This window comes from Strix uralensis, chromosome 1 (genome assembly GCF_047716275.1).
Source record: "Strix uralensis isolate ZFMK-TIS-50842 chromosome 1, bStrUra1, whole genome shotgun sequence".
In the NCBI taxonomy this organism is placed as follows: Eukaryota; Metazoa; Chordata; class Aves; order Strigiformes; family Strigidae; genus Strix; species Strix uralensis.
The window spans coordinates 32,734,641-32,750,886 of NC_133972.1; the positions used below are offsets into that span (position 1 = coordinate 32,734,641).

The window sequence follows — 16,246 nt, forward strand, 5'->3', positions numbered from 1 at the left end:
GAGACCTAATTCTTCTGAGTGTTCTGGAAACTTGCTTTAAGTTGTATATTGTAAAGAGTATTCACCAGCTACTCAAAGAAGATTTAAATTCTTAATATAGCAGTTATTTACTGTTACTTAACTTTAAAGTTGTTGATTTCCTGTTCATTTGTGTGGAATGTTTTTCAAGCATGTCATTTGTAATGAATAATCAGATGTCTTATTTCCTTTTCAGTGGTTTAGAGTGAATCATGTTTTTCAGCCTCAATATAAAGTGTATCCAAATGGTGTTAAGTCCCTCTTCTGGTGTAGAAATAGATTCAGAATGTTTTAAATACAAATCTGTATAATTGGGCATTTTTCTTCAGAATCAAAACTCTTAAGAGAATCTTGTCAGTCCAACGAGGAGTAATTCCTTGCTTCATGTCAATAACTGTATTTAGCCTGTGCAAATGAGACTCTAATAAGAGTGATACAAACAGGTCTTCAACAGTTATGGGATAGTTTGACTAACATCAGCAAATTGCTACTTGGTACAGTGGATTCTGTGGACGGTAGCTCTCAAAGTTACCATTGCAAAGTTGTAGGAAAACTCTCAGAAAAGAAGAATGTGCTTACATGGCACGGTTCTGCCTTGTACAGGTAATGAGAAATGCTCTTTAGAGACTTAGTGTGAATTAATAGTAGTGTGGTATGCTACTCAGGCTAATATATCTTCCTTCTCATCAGATTTTGTAAACTCACCTAGTACTATGCTAATATGGTTATACCGTTCACTAAACTGGGCAAACAAGCTTGGATGTCTGCGTCGCAGTGCTTTTACTGTATTAGCTGTACACTGAATTTGTTTTACAGTAATTGGGTATTTGACAGACAGGTTTTGTTTCAGTCACTCTTCTTTAACATTGAAAAATTGGCATTGGTGTAGAGAACCATGAATAATTAGATTGAATTTAAATGTGTTTCAAGAATTTTGTTTGAGTCTCCAGTGTGATTCTTAGTGATAGTGATTTTGTAGATCATGTCTGATTTGCCCTAATACTTTTAGTGATTATTACTTAAGATTGTAACCTTCAAAGCGTAAGTTCTGCATTTCCTGCTGCTTTTACAAAACAAGCCAGAGGCAAGGTCTTGAATAGTTAGAGCTTACTGGGGTTACTTCTGGCAGTTGCTGTGCCTGTCACGCAAAGGACTGGTATTTGAGAACAGAACATCCCAACTGAAAAAGCAGAGAAGAAAAAAGCTCAGTAGACTTACTGTGCATTAACTTCCAACATCGACACAGTCCTTAAAGAATGCATTGCTGGTAATAGCAAGATAGGATTTGAATTTACTGATTTGCAGTAACTTTCTGGGTGAAAACTCTTTATGCACATGTAACATACCTTTGAACAAGACAATTTTCTCCACTTCGCAAGTAGTTAAAGCTATAAATCTACTGTGGAATATCTAATGCACAATCAGTGAACACCATCATTTCCTTCATCCAGCTTGGCCCTTGTACGCAGGCTCTACACAAGGTAGATACACCTTTTAAGTTCCTTAAATCTACTTTAATAAAGGATGGATGTATATCAAAAACTGGGAAAATAAAGTGTTTCTCATTTGTTTGCTACACGGAGGGAGGGCTGTCCCATAAATGCCCAAGGAGGAGGACTCTTGTCCACTGTCAGTAGGTGGATGTAGGGCCTGGAAAGGCTCATACTGGTGTCAGGTCTAAGGACAAATGAACTGAAAATTCATTGCAATGAGGGATCTCTGAGTCCTTGCTGAAGAGAGTATGCCCCAAAAGTTCAGATGCAATGTCTGTCTCGAATATGAAATTTGAGGAGAATTTTCTTAGGCCTGTGGTATCAGCCTGTACTTTTCCATCCCCAAAACCAGTAGAATTCTGTTCTCTTTTCAGTTTTTATTAAAGTCCTACTTTATTATCATCCTTCCTGATCATTAATTTCATTTGAGATTTTATTTGCATGAATTACTAGTTATATACATATGTATGTATGTAATTATGGTAACTTATAAATTACATGATGCTGACTTACTGTCTCAAAGGAGTGCAAATGTCTTGCTTTAGTCACTGCTACCACATCCTATAATGACAGTTATCTTCCAAGCATGTTCCCTATCCACTTAGTCTGAGGATAAGTGCAAATAAAATCCTAAGGTTACCAGCACTTTTGGAGGAGTTTTGATCCTTGCTAGCAGAGTCTTTCTGTTGGGTTTCTTTTGTGATCAATGTGGGGAGTTTCTCTTTTCTGTTGTGGACACTTATTGTTGAGTGGAGGCATTTTTTGACTCTCATTTTCATTCTTCGGAATAGATATATTTGGCAAGATTTTTCTTGCCTAACAGTTTGTCTTTGTATTAGCATAGATTATGTTGTATGGTACTTTAAGTCAGATATTCAGAATAGTGCAGGGGTCTCTTAACAGAAGGACTTTGCCTATTGCAGCTAGATGACCTTATTTTATGAAGCCATTAAACCTAACACCACAAGCAAGATGTTTTAGCTTGCTCCAAGAAGAGGTGCTAACATTAAACACACAACCTGAAAACCCCACCTTTTCCTTTCACCAAGACAATGCAGTTAGTGAGACAAATACCTGATTTATATCAGACACATATAGGGTTGTCATTCTAGTGCTAGCCTTTGCAATGAAAAAGGCAGAAACCCCAGCTTTTCTGAACAAAAGTGCCATTGGCCCGAACATAATGTAGTGGATTTAAACTGGGATGGAGATGTGCATACCTTACCTAGTGTGTTGTGATCTTTCACTGGAGCATAAACAGAGCCTGTATTGTACTATTTTCTGTCTTGGCATATTTTTCTTATTTGTATTCTCAAATATTACAGATAGATGACAGAATAAAGCAAGGTAGTCACTGTCACTTTCCTTCAAATGCAGTTCAGTCCACTCTACAAGCACAGGCTGGGTTACATAATGTGCTCCACATTACTGTTCTCTTATTATGGAAAGTCCATTGTTTTCACATACTACTTCATTTTTTTCAAAAATAGTTCCAGAGTTATTTATCATTTTTCCTATTGGCAACTGCATTCCAATTAAAAGCTGGGGTTTTCTTCTGCCATACGCACCAGGTAAATGTTTACAAATCATATGCTTGGGATTTCGGAAGGGTAAAGCCAGAGGAAAGTATTTTTTAATTATTAATTACTATATCTGTTTTTTTAAATATAGCATAGTTTTGAATGCTACAGAGGCTTGTGGGTGGATATTTTTTAATTTTCATGATGGGATTTTTTGCTCTTGTCATCCCCCCCCACCCCATACTCCCTCACACCTCAAATGATCTAGTATATTAACAAATAGTCTTGGCCCTAAAAGTTGCTCTGTTTTAATTCCTGAGTTAAAGGAAGAAAAATACATCCAAAATGTCTCAGCTGTGCTGTGAGATCAAGTTGCTCTTATCAAAGGGTAGAGAATAGCTCTTTATTCGTTCCATGTATTGGGCAAGAATTCAGTAGCCTTTATTAGTGATAAATGGACCAAATTCTTGATATTGGAACTTCCAGTGAAAGGGAACAGCTCACAAAACCTGCTCAGTTACTCAGGTCCTTATCTGACACCCAAATGGATGCTTGAGTTCACTCACAAGGAGTCCTAGCCTTTATAATTTGGGCAAAAGAAGTTATGTAGACATTTTTATAGAACAGAGATCTAGGTTCAGCTTTTCTTGCAAGCTGTGTTTGTTCTGTAGATGAGTTTGAAAATCTGACCAGAAAGAATTTTAACAGTGACAGCAACATTATAAAACCTGCATGGAACATAAAGGTTAAAGTGTATGAGAAGATGTGTATTTGCGAAAAGCACCCTGACTTAGTACTTTCAGAAAAACAAGAATTGGAGACATGTTTTTGAAGTGAATTACTTGAAATTGGAAAAACACACAGGTGTTTAGTTGTTTGAAAGTATGTCTCTTGAAATACTTCACTACAAGTCAGAAAGTCTTCTTGCTGTGTACTTCTTTAGTTCTGAGAAACAAGGATGCACCATCTACCAGAATACCTCAAGCCCTCTTGTCCTCATATGTGTTGTTATTGATAGTTTTTTACCTCTAACAAAAGTAGGATATTTAATTTCATTCTCTGTTGTCCTTGGCAGTCAAAAATAATGGTCTTCCAGAAACCAAATAAAAAAGAAACCATAAGCTACAAAATTCTGTGTTTTCTTAGTGAAACAGCATATTTTTGAAGGTTTAGTACTTCATAAAGGCCTTCTTGAATACAGGGCTTGCTCATGAACTGAATCTCACTGTTTGAACATCTCAACCACATCGAAATAACTTGTATTTTTTTGAGTGTACGTCTTTAAATGAGAAAATGTCACTTTCATTCTCTGAGAGTTTAGCTGGCTGTGGGGTCCAGCCATTGTAATCGTAGATGGAGATGAAGCTCAGTTAGCTGTTCCTTGCACTAAATGTGACTCACTTCTTTTTCTTTTTGTGTGTCTTTCTTCTGGTGCCACTCTTATAAGTGGACAGGGCTTCAAACAGTTATACCTGGATGTTATTTTGTGTCTAATGCTTGTGACATAAGACAGCTAGCATTTGAAGAATTAGTTTTACAAAAAGATGTCCAGAACAGTGTTAACAATATGAATTGTTCTGAACTTGTTCCCTTTTTTTGCTAGTCTTTTTTGTAGTGTAGTACCAACTTGCTTTCAAAATTACACTTCCCTAAGTTGCTACAAGCATTAAAGTTTGGGATTCAATAAAAGTTAAACCAGCAGATTTTCTTCCTAACATGTTGTTCTGTCGAGTGCCAATACTGAAGGCCAGATCACCTTTTGGACAAAAGCACTTAAGCATCTGATGTTTACTCATGTAACTTGAACTTTTGATATTATTTGTGCAATTTTTATTAAAGGTATTTCCAGGTGTTACTTAAAAGCAAAAATACTAGACAGATACAACTGAGCTATCTTATTTGTTTTTTAAAAATAGTTTTTTAATAAGAGGTGGTTGAATATAAATGAATATTCCAATATAATATGTCACTATAATGTATATGAATCCTTGAAGTTTTTTCTGTGCAAACTTAGTTTCAATGATTCCCACCAGACTGCTTTTAGAAAAGAGCCAAACTTCCAATGTGTTTTTATTTATTTTACTTTGTGTATGAATTGTGTGTAATGGTTCAGTGAGGATAGAGTTTTTTATCAGCTTTAGTTTTGTTATTTGAATAGAATCAAATAATCATTAGCTGAATGGGAAATAAATTATTTAATATATTTTAGTGGCGTTCTGAACTTCAAATCAATAGCAGAAATTCCATTTTTAAAAATGCTTGGAGGCATCAGCTTAAACGAGGATGCTTTTGGGATTGCAAAGTATGTCCAGACAGCAAAGCCATGCAACAGGAACTTTTCCCTGTCTTCTCCTTGGTGGAGTTCCCCATTTATATTTGTGTCCCTGTAATGTGGAATGGTACATGACAGACAGTGTCATTCTGCTCTCCTCTAGGTAAAGGTAAAACTCATATGTTTGACCTGCTATTTTTCTGTAAGACTTCAAATACACTCCACGTTTTGTGTTAGGGAAGAAACATGATTGCCTGGAATGTTCCGGTAGCCAGAAAAGGAAGGGACAGCTGTTTTGTTTTGAAGTGATTTACAGTTGGTCACCACTGTTAGAGACTCTAAAATTCCAGTTTAAGGATGTGTCTGCGATGCTTATTTTTTTTTTCTCCTAAAGCTCTCACCATGGCAGATATCTTACTGTCCCAGGGAAGGAGGTTTCCTGACCAATGTTCATTCTGTCGTTCATTCATTTCTCATGGTAGAAATGTGGATATAGCTCGAAAGTTTTTTATAGCAAAATTTCTTAGCCTTTTATCACTGTCATTAGTGACGAGATCAGAATAGATCAGATTGTCCATTTCTGTAGCTTTTAATGCGACTCGCTTAGGGTGGGTTCCTCCCTCTTCTGCCCATTCACCCAGACCCAAGCCTGTTCTGTCCTGTTTCAGAAATATGCCCATATAAAACCTGAACAGCTCTATGGCTTGTCCATTTGCAGTTGCTGAGCTTTTGATTTGGAAAATCAAATTTTGGAGAGGAGAGTTAATGTCTCCTTTGCAATTATGTAGCTAATAGCCTTCTAACATCCTAAAAGTGCTTGCTGGTTGCTTTGTGTGTCAGTATAGATGCAGTAAAAACTACCTTGTTATGGGATTTTCTTTTTTTTTTTTCTTGTGGCAATTCAGAAAGTAATGAGCTTGTGCTCTCAAGGAACATGCATGCTTAGAGTGACATTTATAAGTTTATATTAACTTTTGGTCTTTCCCAAAATAGTGTTCTTGTGACTTCTTTCCAGGTTGCTTTGTAGTTCTCTTCTGACTTATATTTTATTTTCTACTGTATACCTACCACTGCCAGCTAATTTTTTTAAGGTCTCCACAAGCTTCAGTGGTACTCACAAGTGAATGATTTAGTGGTTTAATCCACAGTATGACAGGTATTATTGTTATTTAGAAAGTCAAAGAGCATGCAGTATTAAATTGGTACTGAATATCTTAACTAGAACCAACACTGGCGTTTGACAGATTACAGTTGAAATGACCCTTATTGCTAAAGACACTTCTTCTTTTTCCTACAAGACAAGGTCTCTCTAGTCTTCGGTTACTGCTGTCATAATGAGCAAGAGGACAAAGATTCCTCCTCAGTTTTTTGTGATTGCTTGGAAGTCTAGATTTGCTCTGTCCCAGTAGATGGCATGAAGAGGATGTCCTGAAAGGCAATGTGTAGTGTTAAAGTCTTATTAGTGAAAGTTTAATACTGGTGTTTCAAAAAATGTCTCTTCCAAATGCAATGCAAGTGTTTATGCAAATAGTAGCACAAGCATTAGTTTGAGAAATTAATGGAGTCAGTGTGACAAATCTAGTCATTTCAACTACGATGTATCTGTAATCTGGCTTCAGAGGATACTTTGTGGTTAGGTATGTAATATGTATTATTTTTGTGGTTAATGGCATGCTTTCCTCCTGGTTTTAAGCTTGAAGACAGTTATTGTACCTTGTTAGGCTTGCTCACTCTATTGGAGTTGCATCTTAAATTTGAAATATGATGAGAAAATAGAGGTCTGCTTCTAAAATGATGTTAGCCAAAACTAGTTAAAAATTTGTTAATTTTTGACAATGTGATGTTCTGAGAATCGAGTTAAGAAATATTGGGGAAAAAAGCCAAAGAAATGACAGATTAATTACACTCAATTTAGGGATACAAAGTTAAGTTGTCAGAGATTTACAAGTTTTGAAAGCCTAATACTTAGTCGTCTTCTTCTACTTTCAGTGGACAATAATAAAACTAATTTTCAAGTTCTAATTAAATTATGTCTTTTTAAGATACCATTTTGTGGTTGGACATACTTCCAAAGTGTTAGTGGCCTCAATTATGGAATTATATACCTAAACTAAACTTTTGTGAAGTTTAAGGTTGGAACATAAAAGCCAAATATTTAAATGTGTTCTTTTTTTGTGTAGAGGAACAACAAATTTATTTAGAATAGACAATTATTCTACTTTACGAATCAATAATTCTAAAAACTATAGCAAAATCTGCAAATAAAATTCAGTGTTCTTGTGACTCTCAAGTGTAGCACTGGGACTTCACACTGGGAGAGACCTCTGTAGTGCTAAACATAACTGAAGAGTTGGAAATACTTTGTAATCATGTTCTTGTAAGTTATCTGTGAACCCAGGAGTTACAAATCATGCTGGTTGAATAGTCCCTATTTTTCTAACCTAACTGAAAAATATACTAAGTATTATATTTAAACATAGTTTTACTTACAAGGAATGTTTATTAAAGCTATTACAGGGTATGTTGGGATTGAAACTCTTTCAAGATTTACGATTGTGTATTTAGGATTGATTTCTGCCAGGAACAGATGGTATTGAAGCAGACAGCTGGCAAGTGATACAGCAGAAAACACCTATTAAATGATACTTTGTAAGTGTGATCAAGAAATAATGAGAGTATTTTAAAGTGTTATTGCAAAATTTGGTTTTGAAGAGCAGATAGGATGAAGAGGAGTTTTCATGAAGGGCGAAGTTGCATTCATGCTTTTCCAGAAAATACTTCAAAGATTTTGGATTAGTAGATGTTGAACTGTTTGAAGGGCAGATTGTAGTTATATCCTAATATATACCCTTGGGGAAGCCCTGGTCAGGTTATGGCGATCTTACTGGATATGTACGGGATAACACAGATCTGCCTTTAAGGCATCTATCTCCTTAAAACTCTCTGTAGTTGTATGTAGTTATTCTAAATCAATTGCAGAGATAGAACCCAAACCAGGAATAAATTGTTATATCTCAAAGGATACTTACTACTTCAAAAAGAGGTAGACTTGAATGCTGCATCTTTAAATTAGTCATTGATTTGTCCATTGTAGAAGTTTTGATCCATGAAACAATCAATGAAACAATTAAAACCTACGTTTTAGGTAAAATGAAACAAAGGTGGTGGTATCCTTGTTCTAGGTTAGGGGAGTTATGAAGAAGCTTGTAGCACCACTGTCCCTGTCACTTTATTCCAAATCTGGTTTTAATGGGGTCATATGGCTTTCTCCTAGGTATTTCTCATGTTGTAATCCTTATAGAAACTCCTGTGTAGATGAAATGTTTGAGAAACTTGAGAAATGAAAGTACTGTGAATGGAGGGAATATATGTTTTTCGTGTAATGCAATCCAAAGGCACATGTAAATATGAAGTTGGGGTTTTTGTGACACAGAACTGCCATTCTGAAAACTTGATTCCTTAAGGACCAAGCCCTTTCATTGTTTTTCCGTTTGTTGACAGTGTTGACCAATATCTGAAATCAAACTTTGGAGTTTCTTATTAGGAATATAAATTTCTTTGCTGTTTCTACTAGAATACCAACATTCTTTTTCAACTGTGTAACAACCTGCCTAATGCAATTAGTGTGATGTATTTCCTTAGTAACACTACAGCTGATTTGGAGTTGTAATAGTCCCATTTGTCTTGCAGATTTTTGAATTGGAAAATGAAGATGGCACAATGCTTGCTTTTCTGGGTTGTCAAATACTGCAGTAATACTGCGATATTTGGAATTAAACAGTACCAACAGTGTTAAATTGTACGTTCTTTGTTAACAGTGGCTTTTATGTACAAATCCCTTTCTCTCTTGAAATGTTTCTTTTAGTGTCATTTAAATTTATGAAACTAAAGGAACAACCCTAGGGCCAGTATTTATATTAGTATATTTATATCAGTGCTGCAAGATGTCTACTTCCAAAGTTGCTTGTTAAAACTGAAAGTTTGATTGGTGTTATTTACTGTAATGCTTTATATGCAGTAGTTTGTATTTCCAGATGAAATTTGTTCATCAAATGATTACTGGTTCTTAATTAAAAGTAGTTCATCTGTATAGCAGTACTTTAACAGCATTTAAAATACAGAACTCAGATTTCATTTGTTAAAATTCAATAAAATGTAAGACTTCAGATGGAACAAAATCAGAATTTTCTTTTAATGGAAGTAAAGACTTCTGCATACTGATGAGAGCTTGCTGAATGCAGCATTTCTGCTTTTGTAAGAAGTTCTGAAAAGCAGGTTTTTAAATACTAAACCAAAAACTTGTTTAATTAAAAAAAAAAAGTTTAGCAGCATCAAGAATTTCCAGCTGTGAAGCTAGGGGGGAAAAAAGTCAGGGCTTCTGTCAAAGCACCCTCAGCGTGCAGAATACTTGTGGTTGATAGGGACCCTGGGGCTTGAGATTGTTGAAATACCAAGCTCTGGAGTTGACCCAGAAGATGACAAGCCATGAGCATCCCAGCAGAGCTGCCCTGGTGCTGTAGAGCAGGGAAGTCTCCGCCAGCCTCCTGCAGTTTTACTCCCTGCTGCAGAACTGGGAGCTGGGCTTTGAGTATTTTCAAGCTGTCATCTTAAAAGCAGCAAAACTGAAATATTTGTGTGACTGGAAGCACACAGCTTGGAAACATAGCAATGCTGGAGTGGAAATGTTGCCTGTGTTCAAGCTGCTTGCATGTTTGTATATTGGTGGTTTTAGGATGCTGGACAGTTTTCATTAGTAGAGGTTGGATTTTTGGAGAAGCGTGGCTCAAATTTATCAGAAATTTGAACTGTGGATGTTTCAGGAAAATATATTTGGAGTTTGACATTTTTCTGGACAAACAGCAGCTCCCTTCTCTCCACCATTTTATTGGAAGATTTCTGGCTATATCTGGTTATATCAGTTTGGGTACTTGCATGACTTCTGTCACTGAGTTAGGGGGGGTGGGGGGGGAAACAACCCAAACAAAGTAAACAAACCAACATCTTAACAAATGTGATGAAAATTTTGAGTTTTGCCCTTTAAGTGGGGAATGTAGTTTTTGCTTTTGTTCCTGAGTGAATATGGTCCCTACAGAAGGACATACTCATGTCCCATCTTATTTTCTCTAATTCTGCAATGAAACTACAGCAGTATATTATCAGACTCATTTTTTTTGTGTTCCTTAATCTGTAGGTTATAGGCTCTTTGGCATTATCAAATAGGCTTAAATGGAGTAGCAAAATGTTAGCTAGCTATAGTAGCTCCGATCTTCCAGACTGGAGGAATGAAAACTGAGTTTCATTGCTGGGTGGTCTTTACTGCCTTTGAGCTGAGGAAGCAAGTTTAATATGTGTATTACTTTTTCCCTTGCACTTCCTGTCTGTCTCTCTTTTAATTTTTGTTTTTTTTCCCCACCTAGATGGCAAGTCCTTGGTGCCAGGGGCTGTATCTTTTGTCATAAATGTTTAACTGCAAGTGAGATATACTGGCAAGTAATTGCTACTGTGAGGCATTATGGGGTGTTAGTGATAAGCAAGTAGTATTGATTCCTTATTCTGGGTGCATCAGTGTCAGATTTGTGTTGCTCGATTTGAAATTACTTGTGTGTAATAAAAAAAATTATGTTGGGAAACACTGATAAGGTGGTGACTGTGTAACTGTTATTTTCTGAGCAGGGACTAAACAGGGAGTAGGTTGTTTGGGGCAGGGGGTTGGGTGTGTGGTGGTGTTGTCTTGGGTGGGTTGAATGTTCTAAGTTCTGAAATTGTCTTTCATGTTTTAGAAGTGGCTTCTTGGGTCTCAGCTCTAGTTTTACTATCAGATCTCTCTTGCTGTGAACTTTCATTTTCTTCTATGCTGCTAGCTCTCAAGTAGGGATTCACTGTATAAGGTTATTTTGGCAAGGGATAGGGATGCTTTTCACAAAAAAAGTCAATTAAAATGTGCGTTAATTTTACCGTAGTTGTGACACAACAGTTGAATTAATAGAAATGTCTTGTGATTTAAAATTTCTTGCTGCTTATAATCGTGATCCCTCAACCCCGGTGTATTTGAAACCCTACTAAAAAAGATCTAGATATCTAAGCAGAGTTTAGGCCAGAACCGGGATGCTGACTGATAAAATCCATCTCTTTTCTTATACCTCAGTGGCCTTCCCTCAGAGAGTAAACTGGTTGGTTCTTGTTAATTTTTATCACTCACTGTGATGTGAAACTGATCTTACTTTCTGATTAAGCTATAAACTGGTGTAGGGAAATTGGCACTGATCCCGAGAGAGCTGAGAACTATTTTGTGCTAGTCTTTCAAAAGTGACTATTCATCAGTATGTGTATGGCTAAGTAAGTTCTCTTACTTGTACCTTCAAAAGGACCTTAGATCAGCCTGAACTAATCAAAAGTGCTGCGTCTTACTTGTATCCTCTGTTTTCTGCAAAATAAATTGCATCTCTACCTTCTCTTTGCTTATTTACAGTAAACAAAACAGTTGAAATTGGATTTCAGTATTCTTGCCCATACTCACTCCAGCTTATTTTCTATTTAAAAAATAACTGCTGAAAGTAACTTTAAACTTTCCACAGAAAATGTTTTTCACTAATTGTTGCATATGAAGGTGACACAACGTTTTTAACTGTGTAGGACAGCCTCAAGTTCCTGTCTCTGGAGACAAGTGAATGGTGATATCTAACTGATGGGTTAATCTAAGGATGTGATGAGCATCTGTATGTCATGAAAACACTAGTTGACTATGTAGGTATTAAGAGTTCCTCAGGGAGAAGCATGCTTGTCTTAGTAAATGTGACTAAGGTCTTTAGAGTAATTATGTTTTCTAAAATATGAAATGTACAATATTTGGAAGATGCACTTTTATGCAGTGTTTTTTCATAACTCATACAGAATGCTAAAACGTACTCTTTTATTTTAAATAAAACCTTTTTTCCCCCCTCTTACCACAGGATAATGAGAAAAGGACCCCTTTACATGCTGCTGCCTATCTGGGAGATGCAGAAATTATTGAACTACTTATTTTATCTGGTATGTTCTGTTCATGTTAATGGAAAAAAAAAAAATAACACTATGCACATCCAAAGAAATATTTATGTACGTCTTATTCTGTGTAGCCTTTATTGAGATACTTAATGTACTAGAAATTAAAGATGTTTGTACTGAAATTTTGGTTTCCAGACTTATCAGTGTTAGAATGCTGTGTAGTTCTGCTCTAAAATATTTTTTTGTAGAAAGCCTTCTCAGTTATAACTATTTTTTTGTCACTTCATCAGCTTTAGGCGTTGCTTTGGTTCTGAAATGGCCTTCAGAAAAACAACTAAAGTTGAACATGAAAGATGGCATCCAGAGTTGGTTATATTATTTTTAAGTATCCTTTGCTGTTAGCTTAAATGCACAGAATGTAATTGGAATCAGCTGAAAATTTTAAAATCTCTTGTCTCTTTTTTCTATTCATTGATACTAAGAAAAAGTGTAAGTTCTGTAAAACAGTATACTTCTGTCTTATAAAAAAAAAACCCCACAACCAAACCTGAAATAAGAACTTCATGACTGAGATCATGAATTGATTGTCTTTGGTCTTGGACAAATCTACCGATCAGGTAGCTTGAGGCTGAATTCATGACATGGAGGATATGAAGCTTTAAGATTAAATAGAAAGATTAAAACTTGTAACAGTCTCATAGAATTATGTTAATCTTCAGTCTGCTTAATGGCACACCTTACCTGTGCAGAGCTGGCTATTTCCACACACCTGTCCCCCCACCCACATCAACCTTTAATAAGAAATTTTGCTTTAAGAAAAGGTCACTTTTAAGATTGTAGGTGTCACTTCCAGAGTTTCAATTGAAATTGCCAGGCACAATTTAATTTGTAATAATTTAGCAAGATATAATCTTCTCATTATATATATTATATGTACTCTCTCTATATATGATGATATATACTTATAATTAATTAATACCATATTATGTATATTATATATATATATTTCTCATGGAAATATTCTATAGTGATAATTTGTCCAGAAAAGTTCACCTGTGTTTCTGAGAAGGTGCTGTTTTTCCCTGTCAAGAAAAAAAACAAGTTCTGGTGACTCTTGAACATATATAATGACCCCTTTCTTCTGAAAAGGCATCTTGGACTTGGCAAGGATACTTTGGGGGGGGGGGGGGGATGGGATGTTCACAGTGATTAAAACCAAATGAAAACCCAGAGCAACTACCCATGTTATAAATTCTGCAGCGTTGTAGTCAGCTACTTCTGGGAGTGAAGCTTCGGACTGTTTTGGGTGAACAGAGTCCAGTTACCAAAACTGTGATTGAAGAAAATCTCTCAGGCAAAGGGCTTATGGAAGAAGTGAGATTCTAGTTCAGATATTAATGAGGCAAGATCCTGATTTGGGGGATGGCAATAGGGGAAGAAAGTGTAGTCACGCTATTTGGGCGCATAGCCTGGGCATGAGTGTAAGAAAAATAGGAGAAGAAAGGTGGGAGGTGGTGAAGAACTAAGAATTAGGTCTGCATAAATACTCCAAAGTTGAGCTGTTGCATGCAGGAGAGGTTGTAGGGTGTTCCTGTGTCTGCAGATTGTTCAGGAAGACTGGGAGGCATTGATATGTCTCGGATAACATTTATCTAATGAAAATCAAGATTTACTTACACAAAGCAATGCGTTAAATATTGCAAAGCTTTTGATTTTGCAACTGTGTGGAATGTATAGGCAATATCAATCTAACCCTACTGTGCTCATGTCCTATGCTGTGAACTTCAATTGCGTATTTGTCCCTTGCTGTAGGAGCACAGCCTCATGAATTTCACAGGGGGAGGCTGTGCTGGGAATGAATCGGGGTGGTACAGGGAAGGAGGTACAGATGGCAGTTGTTGATGCATTTGTAAGTGAATGAAGAAGGGCATTAATTGCAGGATGAGAAAGTGATGTCTGTGTGTTAAGGCTGTTCAGTTTGAAAGGCTGCTGTACTTGGGCACTAATCTGTATATTACCCACTTGCACGCGGTGGTTTTAGGCAAACAGCTCCAACCAGACCAATTTAGTCTTCCTAATTTCTGAAGGCTGAATTTGAAATCTTTGTGTTTTGTGATGTGTGAGCGCTCACAGCTGTATCTGAAGTGCTGCACCAGCTACTTCTCTGAGAAATTGGGTCTAGGTGTCTCAAAATGCAAAAGCCAAGATTTTTCTTTTTACTCTCTTAATTGGAAGATGGGGAACAGAGGTTAAGTGTATTTATCCTCTCCATTTCATAATGATATGGAAAATTCATCTCTTGTGTTTCAGCTGGAAATCAAATCTCTCCTTTGAGACAGATGTATAATGTTACATTTTGTCATAATAGATGAGCATTAGGGAGCAAACAGAGAACATCTGTTACCACAGCAGGGTTTGAAGAACACTTGCCATGTTGCAAGGCCTCTTTTTGAACAATGAGAAAATAGTTTGTTTAGTAAATGACATTTCTGAACAACAATCTCCTCTGTGCAGTAAATTTGCATGTAAAAATCTTGTGTGTGGCCTTAATTGACCTATTGTAATATATTTGCACAAGGAATTGAATTACAGTAGTGTGGACTACTTTCAGCCTAGCATTTCTCACCTTGTGAGAGCTTGGCTTTGCAACTTGTAATGTCATCTAATGCAGTTTTGCTGGAATGTTACTAGGAACCACTTTACTGTTTTCCTGTTGTGCAGGCCATCCTATGAAGACCGTTTGCTTTGACTTTTTTTAGTCTTTCTTCAAACTGGACCTTAAAATTACTGAAATCAGTACTAATCTTTCCACTACTCAGTGGTTCTTACCTGATTCTTTCTCATTATTCTCTATTCTTAAAGTGTGTATCATATGTTACCTAGACATAGGTTTTTTTAAATTTGATTGGAACCTCTTTTGCATCTCCCTCCAGGGCGTTCATGTTGCTTTCAAGTATATATTTTCAATCATACATTGCTGCTACAATATCTTTATATTACTTTGCTGAAGACGTAAGCAACCCATATCACACCTTCTGAAGATTTAACTGATTGAACCTATTTGCAAACTTTTGTGGAGTAAGTTTTCAGTCTTACAAGCATACTTGGTTTTTGAATTCTTGAGATATTTTCCCACCAAACCTCAAGGTTGTTCTGTGACCTCTCCTATTGTAGTCTTTCACCTGGGCAAGTGACCTGAAGGTGATGGTTTGGATACAGACTCTGAACTGCAAAGAAAATTGCTTCAGTGACTCCAGTTTGGGGCTGGACATTCAGATTGACTTTTGTTTTTCATCTTGAGACAGTGCTTCACTGAATGCTAATAAACTTGTCACCTGAGGATGTGAACGTTCTGCCAGCAAATTGTTGTACTACTGATCTGTGGAAGTCTAAATACTCAGAGCATCTCTCCCTGTTAGATTGTAGCTAGATAAACAATTAGCTTCCTAAATTTGTTAGGTAAGGAAGTGAATAGTATGTAAAAAAGAGGCATAAAGATGGTTGTTTATAATATACAGAATGATGGAACAAAAGTTCGTATTTAAGTCACTTGAGAACCATAATTTTAGAAGCATTTTCTTTTTTGTATTACTCTGTGAAGACTCTTAACACCCATCACAGTTGCATTATTATGACAACTCTGCATCCTAGTGCACAAATACATGTCTACTTTGCATAATTACACTGACTTTAATTGTGTAAATACTTGATGACAAACTACTGAAAAGTAGAAAAGTAAATAATTAAGTCTTAATTGAATGTCCAACTTTTTGTTCCTTGCAAGAAGTCCTGATTAAAAAAAATCAACCCCTTTTAGTTAAGTCCTGCATATGAATTGTTCTGGGGAAGCTTCTTGCTTTATAAAAAAACGATTCTTTCTGTTTGTCCTATGCTTTTTTAATGCCATCAGAGTCTATTCTGCAGGCAGTTGACATGTGAGGAGCAGGACAGATTAGTGT

At 36.3% G+C, this 16,246-nt stretch overlaps 1 protein-coding gene across 6 annotated transcripts in view; it reads left to right on the forward strand.

Annotated features, from left to right (window-relative positions):
• ANKRD28 (ankyrin repeat domain 28) overlaps nt 1-16,246 on the forward strand; it is a 125,223-nt gene that overhangs the window by 55,279 nt on the left and 53,698 nt on the right. For all 6 annotated transcript variants that reach the window (XM_074861598.1, XM_074861607.1, XM_074861587.1 and 3 more), the window contains one exon: nt 12,254-12,332. In XM_074861598.1, the coding sequence (XP_074717699.1) occupies nt 12,254-12,332 (79 nt within the window). The remainder of the gene's footprint in view (nt 1-12,253; nt 12,333-16,246) is intronic.